At 42.1% G+C, this 19180-nt stretch overlaps 1 protein-coding gene across 9 annotated transcripts in view; it reads right to left on the bottom strand.

Annotated features, from left to right (window-relative positions):
* The window catches only part of PALM2AKAP2 (PALM2 and AKAP2 fusion), a 469130-nt gene that overhangs the window by 175841 nt on the left and 274109 nt on the right, over window positions 1–19180 (bottom strand). For 5 of the 9 annotated variants that reach the window (XM_072842284.1, XM_072842286.1, XM_072842288.1 and 2 more), the window contains one exon: window positions 15837–16532. The exons of 3 other annotated variants lie outside the window; for them this stretch is intronic. In XM_072842284.1, coding sequence (XP_072698385.1) covers window positions 15837–16532 — 696 coding nt within the window. Of the gene's footprint in view, window positions 1–14924; window positions 16533–19180 lie in introns of those variants that run through there. One more of the 9 variants, XM_072842296.1, reaches the window with a different exon arrangement.

The raw sequence follows: 19180 nt of genomic DNA, 5'->3' as shown, positions 1-19180 counted from the left end.
AGCTATGGGGCACAAGGGAAGGAGCTGGTATTTCACCCAGAGCATCCATTGCCTAGGGGAGACAAGCACTGTCCTTCTGTGGCTCAAATATTTAAGATTCTTTTGGAGACACCATCTAGAATAGATGAGTAGTGGTGTGTGTCTGCCGCACTCACCTCCCATGAGCCTCTGGGTGGGTATTTACCCACTCTCCAAGACTCTCAGAGTCAGGAAAGAGTGGGGCATGAAGATATTAGGCTTTAGCTCTTAATAAGGCCAGTTGGTTTTTATTTTTAAAAAGGAATCCAAACTTGTTTTCAACCATGGAGGATCATAAGTCTTGGTAAATCAGGTGTTCCCCCACTAAATTTTATACATAAGAAAATGGCCACCAGATTTCCACTGGGCTTAGAAAGACCCTGAAGGAAGGCAGTGAAGAGGGATTTGCCCAGGGGCTCCTCAGAGTCAGGCCAGAGCCACAGCAGATTACTGATATTTTGGTTTTGAAAAGCCAGAAAGTTCTGGACCTTTTAGGAAAAACATCCCTTAGCTTGATGTATTTTTCTTTTCTTTTCTTTTTCCTTCCTTCCTTCCTTCCTTCCTTCCTTCCTTCCTTCCTTCCTTCCTTCCTTAATTATAGAGGAAGACTCTTGATGCTAACATCTATCTAGAATATCACCGAGAACTACTTCAACAGTCATCTAGTAAAATTACTCATTTTATAGATGAGAAAGTTAGGGTCAAGAGAGGAAAAGGGACTCTTCTAAGTCATATAATCAATGACAGAACTAAGACAAAGTCAGGCCATGAGTCCCTTCATACTCAAAAAAATGCTGATTCTATAATTTCATGTTTTCCTTGTTTTTAAAACAGACCCAAGGGATCCCTGGGTGGCGCAGTGGTTTGGCGCCTGCCTTTGGCCCAGGGCACGATCCTGGAGACCCGGGATCGAATCCCACGTCGGGCTCCCGGTGCATGGAGCCTGCTTCTCCCTCTGCCTGTATCTCTGCCTCTCTCTCTCTTTCTCTCTCTCTGTGACTATCATAAATAAATAAAAATTAAAAAATAAAATAAAATAAAACAGACCCAAGAAACTAGAATTCAGTGGTTTGGTTGATAAAGAAGTATCATGTCTCCAATTTTACAAACTGAATTGCTCAAATGAAGGAGACAGAGAGAGAGAGAGAGAGAGAGAGAGAGAGAGAGAAATACACATTCAGAAAGCTATGCTAGATTGAGTCCTCTAGTTTTATCTTATTTTTCTCTTGACCTGATTTCCCTCCATATTCTATTCCTGCTGTGTCTTTTCCTATAAACTGCCTCAAACACTTTCCTTTTGTAAGAGGAAAGAAAGAAAGAGAAAGAGAAATAAAGGCTTTCAGAATATCCCTAATAGAAGCCCTACAAAGTAAGAATTATTCTCATTTTACAGAAGAGGAGGCTGACTGAGGTTTGGTGAATTGAAATGAATTGTCCAAGATTACCCAGCTGGCCAATGACAGACCCAGAATTTGACTATGGTCCTGCCTCCAAAGCCTCCCTTTCTTCTTGGCTTTGTGAGTTGACACAAGGATTGCTGCCTGGACCTCTCTTCTAGACCACTCCTGCCCATGCTGGGCTTCTCTGTGCTATTGTTTCCAACCCAGATGCCCCCATTAGAATCACTTGGAGCCATTTAATAGATGCCCCAGGCCTCACCCACACCAATTAAATCGGGATCTCTGGGGTGAGGCCCTAGTATCATCCTATTTTTAAGGAAATGTCCCAGATTCTAATGTGCAGCAAGCAGAAAATGAGAAGCAGAGACCTACAGCATGGCACTTTGTGGGAGAACTCAGGGGCTCTTTGAGAAGTCCAACTCACCCTACAGGTGGGAGTGCATTTCCCATGGACAACAGGTTCACTCAATAGAAAAGACTAGAGAAGGAAGGAACAAAGAGTGAAGAGAGAAGAAAAGGGAAGAGAAGAGATAAGGAGAAGTTGAGGTGTCCTTGAAGTTGAGATGGTTCTTCTTCCATTAAGGTCTGCTTCATGTCTAGTGCTAAGAGTTAGATAGCTTGCATTGACTAAATCCCTGGCTTTTTGAGAATTAACCAAGAAGTCTCTTGAGTAGGCATCAACTCGCTAGAGCTCAGAAAGCATGCTAAGAAGGCAGGACTCCTGCACACAGGAGCCAGCCCACCAGCTCCCCCTCTATCTGGAAACGCATATCTGATCCTATAACTGTGCTCAAGTGAGGCAGAAGGAGCCCAAATAGATCTGGCCTCCATCAGTGAAAAACTGCTTATGCCCAGAGACAGCTCTAGCTGGAACAGATGTTACTTTTGTTTGTTTAAATGATAGAGAGCCTTATGGAGACTTTAAGTTTGCTGTGGATGTATTCAATTCATTCTTGATGCAAGGCGCAGCGTGACAGGCAGCTGGTGTGACAGAAAGAATCTGAAGTCCCCCTGACCTGAGTTTGAATACCAGTTCTGTGTCTCTGCTCTTCCTTCCTGTGGCTTCAGCAAGTCACTTTGTTTTTCTCATCCTAATCTTCGAAGTGATGAACTGGGGTTTTTCTTAAGGGACTATAGTGTGGGAAGAAGTGTTTCCAAAAGGGAATAAAGGGAAAGGACAAGGGAATAAAGGGAAAGGAGAGAAAATGAGTGAAAATATCAGTGAGGGTGACAAAACATGAGAGACACCTAACTCTGGGAAACGAACAAGGGGTAGTGGAAGAGGAGGTGGGCAGGGGGTTGGGGTGACTGGGTGATGGGCACTGAGGGGGGCACTTGGCAGGATGAGCACTGGGGGTTATGCTATATGTTGGCAAATTGAACTCCAATAAAAAAAATTTTTTTAAAAGAAGTGTTTCCAAAATTTTAGGGGTAAATGAACATGGTACTAAATAACATTGAGCCACACAATGAGTGAGTCATAACCATTTTGATGCTTTCATTCCATCTGGTTATCTGAAAGAGATGTAGGTTTATTTTTGACAGTTTTCCAACCCAACCTGGTGATTCCCTCCTTTGACAAAGAGAGGCCTGGTCTCAGGTAAATGTACGATTAGGCAACAGTATGCAAGTGGGAATTAATAATGTTGTTTTGTCTTTGTTTTGACAGTTACATTTTAAAGGTTTATTTTTTTAGTAATCTCTACACCCAGCATGGGGCTCGAACACACAACCCCGATATCAAGAGTCACATATTCTTCTGATTGAGCCAGCCAGGGGCCCCTTGATAGTTACCCTTTTATGGCATGTGCTACCTACTGAAGGTAGGGCTACAAAGCTACATTTTACGTAAATTTAAACCAAAGAAGTGGTTAGAAAATGAAATAATGCTCCACAGGTGATATACATACAGGATAAAAATAACTAAGGTGATGCCCCAATGTCAAAGTTTAAGAAAAACAGAGTTAAAGTATGTGATAGAATCTTACAATGAGTCTCTGAGTGTAGCTGGATTTGGTTGGAATTCAGGGAAAGAAGAAGCAACCGCACCTGTCTGTGTACTCTGGTTTGAAGCCACTCTTTAAGCCATGGGATTTGAGACTGCATATATTGATAGTATTGATGGGACAAGCCACACTGACCTCAGACTTCATCTTGCTTTTAAGTTGCCCTCCAGGCTGACCCAACAACCCTGACCTGAGAAGAGTAGGTCCACTGTTCATATTTTTAATTCTCAGTGAGTTAGCAAGTGAGGAAATACAATTATACTCTTAAATTTGATCAGCCTCTACTCTAGTTAAAATTGAAAGAAAGAAAGAAGAAAGAGAAAGAAGAAAGAAAGAAAGAAAGAAAGAAAGAAAGAGAGAGAGAGAGAGAAAGAAAGAAAGAAAGGAAGGAAGGAAGGAAGGAAGGAAGGAAGGAAGGAAGGAAGGAAGGAAGGAAGAAAGAAAGAAAGAAAGAAAGAAAGAAAGAAAGAAAGAAAGAAAGAAAGAAAGAAAGAAAGAAAGAAAGAAAGAAAGAAAGAAAGAAAAACACTAGATCACTTTGGGTTTTGGTGGCAAGCCATGGGAAGAAAAGATTCCCTTTTCTTTTTTCTTTTTTTTTTTTTTTGAAAGATTCCCTTTCACCTATTGTCTGAATTGTCAAACTTCTTGCTGATTGCCTTTCTTAATAAGGGAGTAAACATTAGAGAGCATTTCTATTCCATGACCATATAATCTCAGGAACACGACAGAAGACCACACATTAGGAGAGGAGAGAAAACTGCATTTAAATTTAAGTGTACACAGGATATGCCTCATATTTTCCCTAAGAAGATATATGAAGCCCCCAGAACTATTCAACTGTTGAATACAACACTTTTGCTTATTTTTCCAGGAATGAAACTTTTTACCAAAAAGAATATGATACCACAAAATTCTTAAAATATTATATTTTCATTTAACCTAAGGAAGACAGAGTAGGATAATCGATATACTATAAATTGTTGTAGGAAAGGATTTTTTTTTCTCTTGAGTTGTAAATGAGCTCACCAGCCTTATGATAATCTATTATTATACAAGCAGGTGTGTTTCCCTGTCAAAAAGTGAAAGCACCAGGTACTGAAATTGGTTTTCTGCCCATAGCCTGTTCAAAATTTTAGATGCTTCTATCAGATCCAAATCCAAATCTAGGACAAAGCCTTCTACTTCCGAAAGAGTTCAGGAGACTTCATCTCTAGCTCTGGCTCAGTTACTGCCTTGTCATAGGTAAGTCTCATCTCCCATCTGGGACTCATTTGACCCAGCCATAAAATGGGTGGATTATGGTAGATTAGAGATGTCAACAGGGGCCAGGGAGGTGACATAAAGGACACGCTGGCCAAGAGTAAGATAATAGGAAGTGGTGGTGGTGACAGTGAATGAGAACATGGCTCTTCTAAAGGGGACAGCCACCATCAGCTCCAGGCAACTGTTAGCTAGGAAAACAATCAAAGGATTGTTTTGATTGACAAGTCTCTTATCCTTGGTGCTTTTCTCACCTTTAATATATTCCCTCTTAACATGCTTTTTCTCCCTGACCTTCCTGCCAACCCTTACTCCCAACCTTCTCAGAGTCTCCTGGATGTAAGCCCTCTGGACCAACTTGCTCAGGGATGCCAATGCCACCCTTGGCTCCTCTTAGCATTGGTCTTCAGTCCTACCCTGGGAGCTGGAGCCTGGGTATCCTGGGACATCTTGCCTCAGTTGTGTGATTCTTTCTTATGGGCTTGATTTTGCTCTAAGTAGTCGGACACAACTCTGTGCTTTCTCAGAGCGTAAAGCTGTTCAGCACCAAGGCATGGGGTTCTATGCATGGAGTTCTTTGCACACCCAAACAGCTTGGAGCCTGGTGTCTTCCAGTGCTCCCAGGAGGAGGCATCAGAGAAAGATGGCCTGAGTTTAAATGGCTGGACACCCTTCTGCAGGGAAGACCTGTGAGCCTGAGCCAAAAGACCAGTGTATACTTGTTTGTTGTATAACTAAGAGTTGAAGAATGTTTAGTGTATAGTGGAAACTTGCACAGAATAAATAATAGCTTTGAGATATTTAAAAAAAGACAGAGGCTCTAAAGTCTAGAGAAGCTGGAAATTCATACTTTTAAAATGGGAATTCTCTTATCATTTTTGGCAATGAATTAAAAACTATTTGAAAGCAGTATGCAGGCAAAATTTATAGTTATATTTATAGTCATAAGCTAGATTCAGCCTATGGAATAGCCATCTTGTGACCTCTGTATTTGATGATCTCTTTGACATCTGGTAACCTGAACTCCTAAATAGCAAATCTTTGCTTCTGTGCATTGTCCATGAAGGAGAGGATTTGACACCATTTGAGAAAAGCGGGAGAGGGGCTGGGCTGCTGGGGGAGTTGTGGTGCTTCAGAAGGGCGACACAGCCTGGATTCAAAGGCAGGTACATAATCCCAGCTCTGTTCCTCTTAGCAGTTTGCGAGATGGGTGACTTAATAATCATAATAGCAATCCTATCATCATCAACAACAACAAAACCATGTTAGTTTATTCAGACTAACGCCACTCCCCGAGTTTACAGTTTTTTGGGCAATTTTGTTAATCCTTTTCCTAAACTGGGGAAGGAAAAACTATCAAGCAGTAATGAGCAGAGAAGAGAACAGCGGATGATATTACCCTCTGCTTTTCTTGTGGGATGGAAGTCTGCAGAGATACCTCCCAGCCTCCAGAGGGCGGTGATATTATAGAGCGTTTGCCTGAGTACGAAAAGGTGCAAAATAAGAACTGGTGCCATTCTGTGGTGTTTTGTTTTGTTTTGTTTGCATAGATAGTTCTATTATCCAAATCTTTCTATGTCCAGGCTTAGCTGAATCCTTATACCAGTTTCATGACATAGAGCCTTCCTTGTGGAAGGAAGTTAGAGCTGGGCTGGAAACCTGTCCCTCCTGCCTCCACCCCAATTTGTAGCTCTGCTACATTGGGTGAGGTGCTTACTATCTTAGTAACTCAGTTTCCTCATGTATAAAGGAGAACAATAGCAATGTGTACCTCATAGGGCCGATGTAAGATCATAGGAAATCCTACACACCCAAGGGAAATGCCTTGTTCTGTGTTGGTGATACTGAACTATGTTCCCTTTCAAAGTTCTTACTTTATTATCTAAATTCCTCCTGCTATATTTGGAGTTCTGGTCATATTTTGCCCTCTATGATGGAAAATGATCCCCAGAATAGAATTATTAGTTTGAGCTACATGGAACTGTCAACATTCAACACTATTGATCTCCAAAATGTCCATGTCATATGGTTCAATGTCATGCAAAAGCAGTCACAAACCTAAAGGGGGGAAAAGCAGCTTCCATTTTTATGCTGGTTCTGAAACACACCTGAATAGCCTATACTCTTTACATTCGGGAAAGGTGAACCATTTGGTAGAGGATAGGCCCTTTCTCATCGCATGTAAGCTAACATTTGGTATCTACTTCCTGCTTACAGAGTGCTTTGCATAAACATAATTTCCTTTAACTCCATAACAACACTGGCAGTGTATATAAACACACAACTTTTCACATGCTGCTGTTGTGTCACTGTTTGTATGCCCCAGGTAATGTGGGATGTGTAATGTGCCATTGTGGTTCCAGCCCACATGTCCACACACTAAAGAGTATTTCAATTAACAAAGAGAATAATATAAAGAAGGCCCTGCTTCACTGTGTAGGACGGCTCAGACAAAATATTCCACAGACATTTGGATCAAATGCTTAGATGCTTAGGGACGGCCCTGTGCTGGTATCCCCAGCACTGCTGACAAGGACAAGAAGTCCTTGTACTTCCTCAACTACGCATTGGTTGAAACTTCTTATTAATTTCAGTTGGCAGTTTGAGCTGTCTACAAGGCACCATTCATGCTTCAAACTTTCAAGGTCACTTCCATACATAAAGATATAAAAAACAAAATCCAAACAGATGAGAACTCCCCAACTGACTTCTTTTACTCCCTATCCTCAAAGAAAACAAATTTCTATGACAGTTCTACAGATGGTAGCACATCTGCCCCTTGTTCATTCTTTCATATGATAACTTTTACATTTTTTTATTGAGTACCAACCATGTGCCATTTGAGGCCAAGGATTAGCAAACTACAAGCCTGAGGGCCAAATCCAGTCTACTGTCTTGTTTTTATAAATTAGGTTTATTGGAACATAGCCACACTCATTCATTTATGTGTAGTGCCTGGCTGCCTTCAGGCAGAGAAGAACAATTGTGACAGAAATCATCCGGCCCACAGAGCCAAAATACTTACTATCTGGCCACTTACAGAAGAAGTTTGTTGAGCCCACTCTAGATAAAGAGGATACAGTGGTAAAGAGTCACAAAGTCCCTGTGTGTCTTCAGATGCTCCTGTTTCTAAGACCGCAGTGGGTGAATGCTTACTGCCTAAGGGGAAGCCCAAGGTTGACCCACGGGATCACAGTCAATGCCACTGCTAGGGGCTCGCAAAGAACGAGAAAAAGGATGACAGGTGTGGAGACAGATGTGCAAGAGTAGGTGAGAGAGCAGAAGTGTTGGGAAAGTGGATTGGTTAGTGTGTAAACCAGCTGGAACAGGCAGGCCACAGGAACTCCCCCTGTGGGGCACCCAACCCACAGAGGGGCCAGGAACCACATGTATCAGAATCACCTGGAGACAGTATTAAAAATGCAGGTTAGCAGGCCCCACCCAGGAACCCGAATGTGAGTTCCAGAGGTGTGACTGAGCTTCCTCCACCTTCTCTGGGGGTCCCCCCACGTGATTCTGAAGCACGCTCGAGTTTGAAAGGCACTGGATTAGTGTTTAGTTTTAGTGAGCGGTTGAAGGCACTCCCAAGGCGGTCTGGCCTGAAATCCACTCGTGGCAGGTGGGAAGGGGAAAGAATTGGGGCACAGACACACAGAGGTAGATGCAGTGAAAAGGCAGTTTATTGTCTATTAATACTGTACAGAGGAACAGAGAGAAGCTACAAGTACAGCATTGGCTGTCGCTGGCAGTGTTATTTCTGAAGTCGGTTTTTGTTTTTTTTTTGTTTTTTTTTCATCTGAAGGAAACAGAACAGTCAAAGTACACTTCAGGTTACAAAGTACAGCAGCTAGCCCAGCAAGTCTAATTCAGAGTCAGCACGACAGGCTCCCCCACCCCCCACCCCCCAACCAACCACAGAAATGGAAATATTTACAGAGATGTCACTCACCCCGAGTGAGCTGCTAAAGCTGAAAATTCCATCGACAACCTACATTCACTGAAAAGCTGCATCAGACACAACATTTTCTGGAACCCCTATATGATTTTACTCTACTGAGTCAGGAGCTTGAGAGGAGGAAAGAAATGTTCCAGAACCCCACAAAGGCTAGAACTCTTTCTGCTTGCCAGAATAGGAGATCACGGAATTGGAGTTGGAGCTGCACACAGAACAGTTCAGATCAGGCATTGCCTGGTGGCCTCTCTGTATGTAAAGGCTGGTTGCAAAACCAAGGACCTGGATGTTTCCTTGTCCATCTCATCTCAACACTGTGAGGCTCCCGCGGTGGTAAGAGATGAGAGCGTATGAGCTCTCCCTTAGCACCTTCAGGCAGTTGCATAGCTCTTTTGTTTTGAGAGCTGTCTCCATGACACTGATGTTTATAGCTGGGCTTGAGTTGGGCCTGTTGGAGGGATTCTAGTGATCATGGAATTGAAATGATCTGCATGGGAACCAGAGGGGTTATTTTTCTTCAGTTGGAGAGAATGCTTATGGCCTTGCCTTATTGGAATTGGATCTTGGTCTTTTAGGGTCATAGAAAAAGGGCCCACCTGGGGCAAGGATGCTGCCTGGGAAGAGAGTCTAACAGGGGTGGTGAGCAGACTCTGAGGCTTAAGCTGCTCTGTCCATCTGATAGAGGAACAGGTGTGGGTGAAGGTCTTTATGAAACTGAGTTTGATTCCCATGGGAACTTGGGAGCTTGGCAGAAAATTGGGGGAAAAAAAATCCAAGAACTCTAAAAAATTCAGAATCTCATTAATGGAAGAATAAAGACTATTCTTCTCTGTTTCGACTTAACCCTGAAAATATGGTGCAGCCCCATTGGTATTTGCAAGGCCAAATATACCTCCTAAATTTATAGTGTTGGTTTATACACTTACGTATAAACCGTAGATGGCCAGAGACTTCTGACTCACCATTTTACCCATATCATCCAAATATACCACGGTGAGCGGTCCCTTAGCCTCCAATGCAGTGATTAGTCCTAAATATGTGAAACAGTTGGATTTTGATCATCGCTGGGGTTGGCTTACATTTAGAATGGCTACCCCCTTCCAAAACATCATTATTTATCATTGAAGGTGTACCCCAGAGAGCTATCAAGCCATACGACATGGTTTACCCAATGACAGGCATAGAAAGCTTGATCTGACAACCTAGGTCTGTTTGGAAACACTGGATTTCATGCAGTGGTGGCACAAGGGCAGGTCACGGGACCTCTGATCATTGCCCCTCAAGGTCTGGGCTTGTGCTACAGAACTCACCAGAAAGTTCACACCTTAATGGAATGGAGAAATAACTCAATCGAGGGGATTTTCAAACTCAAGCTTCATAATTCGTATAGATTTCATTACAAAAATATCATTCCTTAAAAAAATACATAAATGTAAAATATTCCATTTCTAACAGCTACTCCTTACTCCCACCCATATGGTACTCATCTTCGACTATCATGAATGGCACACCCCTCAGTTATGGCTCAATCATATCATTTGAGTCCATCTCTCTTGCTTTTTCAAGCTATGCCACTTGTGCTTAAAAATACGCTCCCAGACCCAGAGAGGGAGTCCACAAGTCCCCCACCCCACCCCGCCCCTGCCCACTGTGAGAAGGCCATATGCTGCCTGTGGCCTGCCCAGGAATGTCAGAGTGTGATATTCAGACTCAGAGGAGAACACAGGAACACGCTTGGCTGATAGATGGGCCATAGACAATGTCCAAGCTGTGTCCACTTTATTCCCCTTGGGCCTGACCTGCAAGGTTCTGCCTCAAGGCTCCTGTGATGAAATTCACAGCTCTGAAAAGGGCTGGGTCGGGGCAGGGAAGAGAATGTTGTGTTAATACAGCTTTGGAATACAACCTGCGTTTTCGTTGTTGTTGTTATTTTTAAAGGACAGAAAAGAAGAACATAAACAGCAATGCTAAGGCAAACTTTCAAATGGCACATCAGAACTCTGTTTTTGTCATTCATTTTGTTCACATCACAAGGCAGATACATTCTGTAAACATACAGACCATACAGTACATTAACCATAGGGAAATAAAAAGAAGCCACCCTGTAATTCTTTTCTTTCTGTGTTTCTGTTCTTTCGCTCCAGAAGGACTGCCTGAAGTCTAGGGAGAATTTTATGGTTCATGAAATCTACTTGTCTTTTGATAAAAATGCAGTGACTTGCAAAAAAGAGCCCCCAGTTGACAAGGAAGAGGCATTATGGGGACAAGATGACCATTTAGGCCTCAACCTATAGAAACTTAGAAAATAGTCACAAAATATAAAAAAGTCATTAATTTTCAGGAAACATTTTGGTTTCCTGCCTAGTAAAAGAGAGCACTGAAAAACTGTTGGTGTTGGTGTTGGTGTTTTTTTGTTTTTTGTTTTTTACAAAAGTTAAGGCTGTCCAGATCTTTGATGCAGAAAGTCTGCGGTCCCCAAAATTACATCTTATATCTTCAAGTTGAAAGCAAGGTTTCGTGCTATACAGTTCTGACCTCATGTTAGACTGGAGTGGAGACGGGAAGCAGAGGCCTGGTTAAGTCATATAAAAATTAAGGGAGGGCGGGCGAGGCTGGTCTAAGGATCCCCAGTGAAACTGCCCTTTGGAACTGTCAGGATGTAATATTGTTTATTTTTTTCTACATTCAAATAATAAGTATTTTGGTTTTTGTTAAAATGGAAATTTGATCATGGAGTTTGCTGAAGCTATGAAAACAGACACGTAACTGCACTGGGCTCCTCACAAAAGCCTGACTTTTCTTTTTCCCTAGAAAAAGGAAAGTTTTCCTGGTAAGATTAGAAGAAGGCTATCCTAGGAGAGTCAACTGGCAGCAAGACTCAAAGATCTCATCTTGCTGGTGTCTTGGAGCTGTTTTGTGACATACACCCTAACTCTGTTAACCTGTTGGGTTGTACTGTCAACAGGACAAAGGATATTTGCTGGTTCTATCCTAATCAGTGGAGGCCTATATACCTTGATTCATAGTAAGTTGAGGAGCTTCTAAGAGATTGCATATTTGCGAAGTTTCAAAACTTCTTGTGGTTTCAAGAACTGAAGGTGCGTGTTGCAAGAACACAACTTGAAACTGCTTGCCTTGGAATCGTTTTTACTGTAAACAACGTCACCCTATGGGAGATGAGACTATTCCCACAGGGAATGGGGCCCTTTGGTGAGTTAAACTCCACAGTGGGTCCAAGGACAAAGAGAGATGGCCAAGCTGCTAGATTTTCAGCACGGACAACGACAGAATGTCCTCTGTGAATATTTTGTCTATGTTCATGTGTTTTAAGTTGATAGGGCTAATGCTTTTATAAAAAAGGAAGAAAATCGGTTTAGTGGTTCGATTTTTGCCTCCGTCACCATGTTCCCCTCTTCCTTTTTCATGCTATCCATTGATTCATCGGCATTCAATAAATGGTCATTTCAAGGGTGTTCTGTGGTCCCTCGAAATGATATTTTGCAGGAAGCAAAGAGAAATGAGCCGTTTTTGCACGTGGCCTGAATGTTTTGCTCCAGAGATGATACTGTACCTCGATGATACTTTCCCCCTTTTATAAAAACTTGGCCCTAACCAAAATAAAACACTCTACTAGCACGTAGGAAAAACACATTTATGACCAGGAAGCAAAATGGAGTTGGTGGGAATTTAAAGCTGATACATGTACATCATGAACATCAACAGTTCAAAAAGGAGTCAAATCAAATGAACTCTCGAACTTGTTTGAGTTTCCTGAAAGTCTTTGAATATTTTAAGGTTGCTCAGGAGGCTTATGGAAACCATGCGTTGGGTTTGGCCAGAAGGGAATTCCCTCGCCCCTCATCCTCTCTACTCCCAGTACTAAGTGACATCACTGAACACTGTCAAATCACTTGTAGAGGCAACTAGTTTTGCTTATAGAAGGAATTAATAGATTTACGGGTAAAAGAGGTACAAGGTAAAAAAATATTCCCCTTCGTTTGTCCTATTGCACATCAAAGAAAACAAAGGCAAGGATATACAAGTCATCGAGATTTTTTTAGGATACGTAAGCTTAAACTTTACTATGTTAACCATTAAAAGATCTTTACTTCAATGCCACTGAAAATCTATTTATAACAAATGAACTATCCCTCTTTCTCCTCTTTCCATTTAAAGGGGAATTGATTATATAGTTTTAGAAGACAATCCAACTAATCATTAGCTCAAAAAGACCGTGGTTTGGCAGCTTCGTTACTGATTCTCTGATTAGTCAGATTATGTAAGTCAATACCCTGTATTTTAGGGTGTGATACCATACACAATAAAGTTTTCACAGAGAAAATAATAGCAGGGAAAGCAGAACATTCTCAATCACGACACTGGGGATGTTTTCATTATGTAGATATTTGTTTCTGTAGGTGAGATTATAGGTCTCAGCCTATAGAAGTACTGGCTGAGCCTAAATCCTCTATTTTCGATAGGAAAATGATGCAAAAATAAGCAAATATATGCTATATTCAAAGAAACCATATAGTATGGGCACATATCATTTTAATAAAGGAAACTGGCTTTACTTTAAGCTATTAAGTGATAAGGTTAAATAGTAAAATTATAAAGAGACCTCTAATTCATATAATTTGTTAATCGCTATAATAATCATGGATGGATGAAAGTGCAGATTATCATTGGTCTTTCAGATCCGATGCATAAGGTTGTGGTGAGAAGGGCATATAATTTTCTTCAGGAGGAACTAGCTCACTACGGAAGGACGGGTAGGTCATTTCTGGGAATGATCTGTTCTCAGAATCAGAAGGCTGATTCTATTTATCAAACAGCAAGCTCAAGGGTTCTAAATTCTACGATTCCATTCACTAACTGTGCTTTTTAAAAACTCCTATTGAATAATTTTAATCCCTAAGTGAGTAAAAAAGGATAAGTTATGGTAAACTTTTAGATTGTTTCTCTATTAAATAAATTATTAAAATAAGATTGTCCAAACACTGAGACTGTTTTCATCTTCTACGTAAATAGGTTTATCTGGCATGTCATTCTCTCTAACATTTACATGAAGCATAAGTGACCATTGACCGAGGGGCATAAAGCTGAGTGGGGAGATTTCTAGGCAGCAAAACCAGATGTTATAAGACAGCAGCTTTATTCAATTGCAGCTGCTCTGGTGAACCTGAGATTATTTGGAGGGAATCCCCTCTACTAGTCAAAAGCAAGCCATTGATGGAATCATCTTAGGAGGCAGAACTTAGCTCCTTTATTTGTCCCTTCTTAACTTTTCTTTTGTTTACATATTGGTGATAAAATGACTTACTTTGTGCTCATTGAAATATAATTATTTGAGAAAAATTAACAATAAAAGTGTCATAGTTCCCCCTTTCCATTGGGAATAAATATAATTTCAAGCCAAGACATTTACAATAATAACAGTTCGATTTAGCACTGAGAAAGCTACTTAGGACAAATTTACTTGGTTCTGTAAAGAAATTCTCTCAAGACTACCTCATTTTTTTTTTTTTCCTTGTCTGCTTTCCACAGAAGTTAGACTTGATGTAGCGTGACTTATTGTATGCTACATACAATTTTGTGACTGATTCGCAACCATGCTCTGAACATCTGGGCAAATAGCTTCAAGTTAAGCTATCTCTGTTATTAAAGCCAGTTAAAACGTTACATCTTTATTTTATTACTGTATTATTATTTTACTAAATTGGTTCCCTTTGGTTTTACTACACATGTGACCGTTTGCTTTGGGAGAATGCTAAGAATTTATCTAAAGAATCGTTCATTGTGTTCTAGATTTAAAAAAAAATAAATCTATTCTTTGATGTTCTGAAATCTCCAGAAGTTTAAGACACGGGTCTTAAGAAGCTCAGCTAATGTGCCACTCAATCAGTACTTGCGGAATGAGTTTAAGTACTTAACGTGGAGAAGACAGGTCTTTCTTAAACATTGTTTACATTTTTTCAAGCTTATTTTGAAGGGTGGATAAACCTACATGGTGACGTTACAGGAAACGTTCTCTTTCTCATGGGGACAGAAAGAAAAGAGTCCAGAAGTAAGGCTCTGTAATCAAGCGGGCAGGTGAGACGAACAGGTAAGTTTAGTTCCAGCACCGTCCAGCTACCATGAAGCGGAAGCATGGCAGCAACCACTGTAGGTCAGAAAGACTGTTTTAGAAATATGGTCACTGCAGAGATACTCCTCAAAAGGATCCCTTCGTTGAAAATAGATTAACATGATCAGAAAATATCCGTGAAAAAGAAAACAATATAAAAATTTACATTTTTTTTTGAGAGAATAGAAGCAAGGCTCATGGATATGCCTAAGTTTAGAGATCACTACTAATGCTCAAAACAATGTTTGTTTCATGTCCTTAGAAAATTAAAAATGGTGCTTCGTATATAAAGGGTCCATCAGTGAAGCCACAGAAAGAGACTGCTGCTGATGGGCAGGTTACGGAGTCAGTCCCTACATTTCAGTCGTGACAAGCACTGGGTTCTTTTCTTTTACATCAACTTCATTTCAGTTTTAACAGAAGGAAAGCCATAGATGCACAATACTGTAATCTGGAAGCTTATGTAAGGCAGCAAAAAGCATCACCCTAGATTGAACACACTAAGTAAGGTCCACTTTTGGCCACACTAGCAACCAGCTAGAGCCAACAGCATTTTGCCACACAAGATATAAAAGCAAAGATCCACAGCAGGGGAGGCAAGTGGGAAGTCAGCGACGTGGTGACGTGTGACTACGTTATAGGAACACGCTACAGAATGAAACCCCCGGTGCCACTGGGTTCAATTCCAGTCAAGTGAATTAAGGCTACTATATAACTGGCTGATGTGAAGAGTCCATTCCAATCGAGCAGTAAGAAATTGATTCACTCTTGAAGACACAAGGAAAGGTTGAGAGGAAAAGCAAGTTCTTGGAAAGAATGAAGCACACACATGCACGTTTGTCTCTCAGGTGAGGAAACTGGAGAAAAACGAAAGGGGAAAAAAAATAAGAGAGACCAAAGCAATCCAACTGCAAGGCAAGGCAGGCGTTTGCTTCCAGTTCACAGTATTGCAGTTAGTGGTACAGTGAGGTCTACGTAAGTGCTGGAGAGCACAGAGGCTGCCCAGAAGGAAAGGGAAGAAAGAAGTGGTCACATGACAACACAGCATTGACAGCGCTTTTTCTTTTGGGTACCTGGGGCTGGCTCTGTGGCCAGGCTCTCTTCCTTCCCTTCTGGGGATGAGGGCTCTGTGGTGTCTGAGATCAGCCTCCCGGACACAAGCTCGGCTGCGTTCCCATCGATAGTGGACACGTCCGTCACTGTCTTCTCCCTCAATGACTTCTCATCGTCTTCGTCAATGAGGACCAATTCAGCCTTGATGGTTTCATCGTAGCCTAGCACCTTCTTGGTCTCCTCTTCGTCCTCGATATTTTGGTAGCCCATGAAAATCATGGTGACCGGCTGATCCAAGTTTGCCTCGGGCCCTTCAGTGCTGGGGGCTTGGGCCTGCTGCCCTGGGGTCCCGGAAGAATGATCTTTCCTAGACTTATGTACCATTTCTAACTTGGCTTCTTTGCAGAGCATGTGTTCCTTAGGGTGGCTGAGGCTCCCGTCTGCGATCCCAGTTCTTTCCGACACGTGCCCTCCTCTGAAGCTTGATTGTCCCGCCTTCTGAATAAGCTCTTCTACATCCTTTGAGCTTAACCTGTGCACTCCATTTTCTACCACAGTGCCTCCTGAGTGCACCTCATATACTACTTTGGTACCGTCATCATAGACTTTGACTCCTCTCTGATGGACCCCCTCTGGGCCAATGGTGGATGTAGAGAGAATCTTGGTCTCTCCTGTTTGTTTGTCTTTCTCCACATTAATTTCCATGGCGTACACAGCTTGAATGAAAACAAGAGAAAGGAAGTGCATGTTACAACAAAAAAAGCCAGTGAATGGTTAATTGCCAAACAGACACAAAAAAAAGGGTTTGTGCCCTTTCTAGTCTAACTGCCAAGCATCTTGAGTGTTAGAGTGAGTGCACGTTGTGGACAGAGGTGGTTACGTATGTATTTTAACACAGCAGCTCAATGCACTGGGAAGCCAGATGTACAGAGTTACCATATCTCAACGGCACTTACACATTTAAGGAAGATCTGCTAAAATAAGACCACAAGCGACTGTTGAGATCCAGCGTAATGAATTACGGGGAGGCTGGCACCACGTGAGTTTATTTTGATTGACAGCTTACCCTAGGCTTATAGATAATTTTAAAGGCCCTGGTTAAGAAGTATCCTAAAACTCCATAATCTTAAATCTTTTTTTTTTTAACTCTTTTACCAAGCATTCTACTTTTTTTTCTTTCTTTCTTGCATTTCCTTTTACTGTTAATGGAGAAAATGCAAAGGCTTTTGCAGGTGGGATGTGGCTATCCTCCACTGTATTGTAGACCGGGGTGTTTGCAGGAACTGAAGTTACAAAAGCAGTCAGGTGATATGTTCTGAGGGTACGCCCATCACTTAGCTAGGTTTCTGGAACAGGAACTAGAAACAGGACAAGACGGAGGTAGTATCATCCCATGACACTGGGATTTGAGGACAATGATCACAGAAGGCCTCTTGCCTCTGCCATGCACAGTGCCAAGTCCTCCCCATTCTGCCCCACACCGTCTTTCTCATCTGTCGCCTTCTTTCCCTTCCACGGCCACCACTCAATCTGAGACACTATTTCTGCTTCCCTAGATTATTGTGAGGGCTTCCTACCAGCCCTTCCCATCCAGACTAGGCCTCTCCAACGTATCCCAAATCCTGCCACTGATTCTGGGGTTTCTAAGGACCTGCTCTTCCCTGTTCTAGAGTCTCGTGTGATGCTCCATCCTTTCAAACCTGTTACCTCGAGGCTCCTTCGGAGGCACACATTCCGGATGCTAGGAAACTGAGCCTTGGTCCCATAAAGCCAACTGTCTCCAGGGATGCTCTCCTGGGATGACCCATGGGTGACATCAGCCTCCGTGACTTCAACACTGAACTCAACCTCCTCTAAAAACACCTCTGTAGTCTTGGTTTTAAATTATACCAGTACCACATAGTTTCTCAAGTGAGAAGCCTCAGAATCACACGAGATGTGTCATTTTCTTCTTAATTTCTTCCACGGCCACACAATTGTTGTGAGCAACTAATTCTACTTCAGGCCTCTCCCCCAAGCACCTCCTCAGCACTTCTTCTATCACTACTGCCTCAGGTAGGCTCCCTTCTGCTCTCTGCAGGATGGCTTTGTCCCAGTTCTACCTGCCACTTCCCAGGGCAGGGGGCAAAGGTCGCCCAAAGCTTGTTTTAAAAATGTTATTAAAAGGAAATGAAAGGAAGGAGGGAAGGAGGGAAGGAGGGAAGGAAGGAAGGAAGGAAGGAAGGAAGGAAGGAAGGAAGGAAGGAAGGAAGGAAAAAAGGAGCGAGGGAGGGAGTGAGGGAGGGAGGGAAGGAAGGAGAGAGAAAGAAAGAAAAATTTAAGAGAGAGAAAAGGAAAACAAAACAAAAAAAAAACACAGAATATGTGACAGAGACCATATGTGGTCCATGATGTCTAAAATATTTACAATCAGGCCATTTATAGGAAAAGTCCGCTGACCCTGCTAGCCTGTGCTCCATCTTGCCTACAAGAAGGACCTTTTTCACAAACCCTCCGTGGGTTCCTTGTGTCTATATTGGATAAACGCCAAACTCCTTAGCTTGCTGCGTAATCCCCTGGGGAATCTGTCTGCAACTTCCTTTCTAGACTTGTCTCTCAGTCCTGCTCATTCCACGTACACTCCAGCCACAGCAAACTCCTCACTATTCCCAGAACTCAGCATCCTCCCCGGCCTGCTGTCTCCCCACCTCGCCTGCCTTTCCCATGGGACATCTCCGTTTAGCATCGCCTTTGAATCTCTACCTCTTTCTGAATAACTACACTTTCCCCAACTGTGGTAAGAAGATCCAGATTATCTTTTCAATTGAATGTTCAATTGCTCCCTTTTTCCTTAGCACAATCGGATAACACCATCCCACACCTAAACATTTCCTGCTTTTAAGGTTCCCTTCTCTTGAACTGGCCTTCTTTTGAGAGTTCTTATACATCCAGAGATGACCCATCCATCAATGCCCAGTCAGCTTGCCCACGGCTTCCAGAAGGCTTCTTTGACCCTTCCATCTCTAAATCTTCTCTCTTCCCTTAAGATTCTCTGAACACTTCTAAACCTTTCCGAAAGCACTTAACCCTTTCCACTTCGTAGTATAATTATTTGCAGGAATGTTTTACTAGCTCCATGGACTTTTAGGATCCCTAAAGGCTAGTTTTTTTACCTGGCATCTTTCTATGATTTCCCCTCCCCACCAGCACCTACCTTAGAGCCTTTGCATAGAAGGTATACAAATACCTGTGAAACAAATACTACTAATTGAAAAGTCTACTTTGGTTGCCTTAATCTAGTCACAAATACTTTGTAGAACATGACACCAATGAAAAGGTACACACAGTAATTAATGTTTGAACTGGTTAGAAAAAAACAGCAATG

This window comes from Canis lupus, chromosome 10 (genome assembly GCF_048164855.1).
Source record: "Canis lupus baileyi chromosome 10, mCanLup2.hap1, whole genome shotgun sequence".
In the NCBI taxonomy this organism is placed as follows: Eukaryota; Metazoa; Chordata; class Mammalia; order Carnivora; family Canidae; genus Canis; species Canis lupus.
Note: the sequence above shows the minus strand (reverse complement) of the source record. Positions and strands in the feature narration are given on the sequence as shown.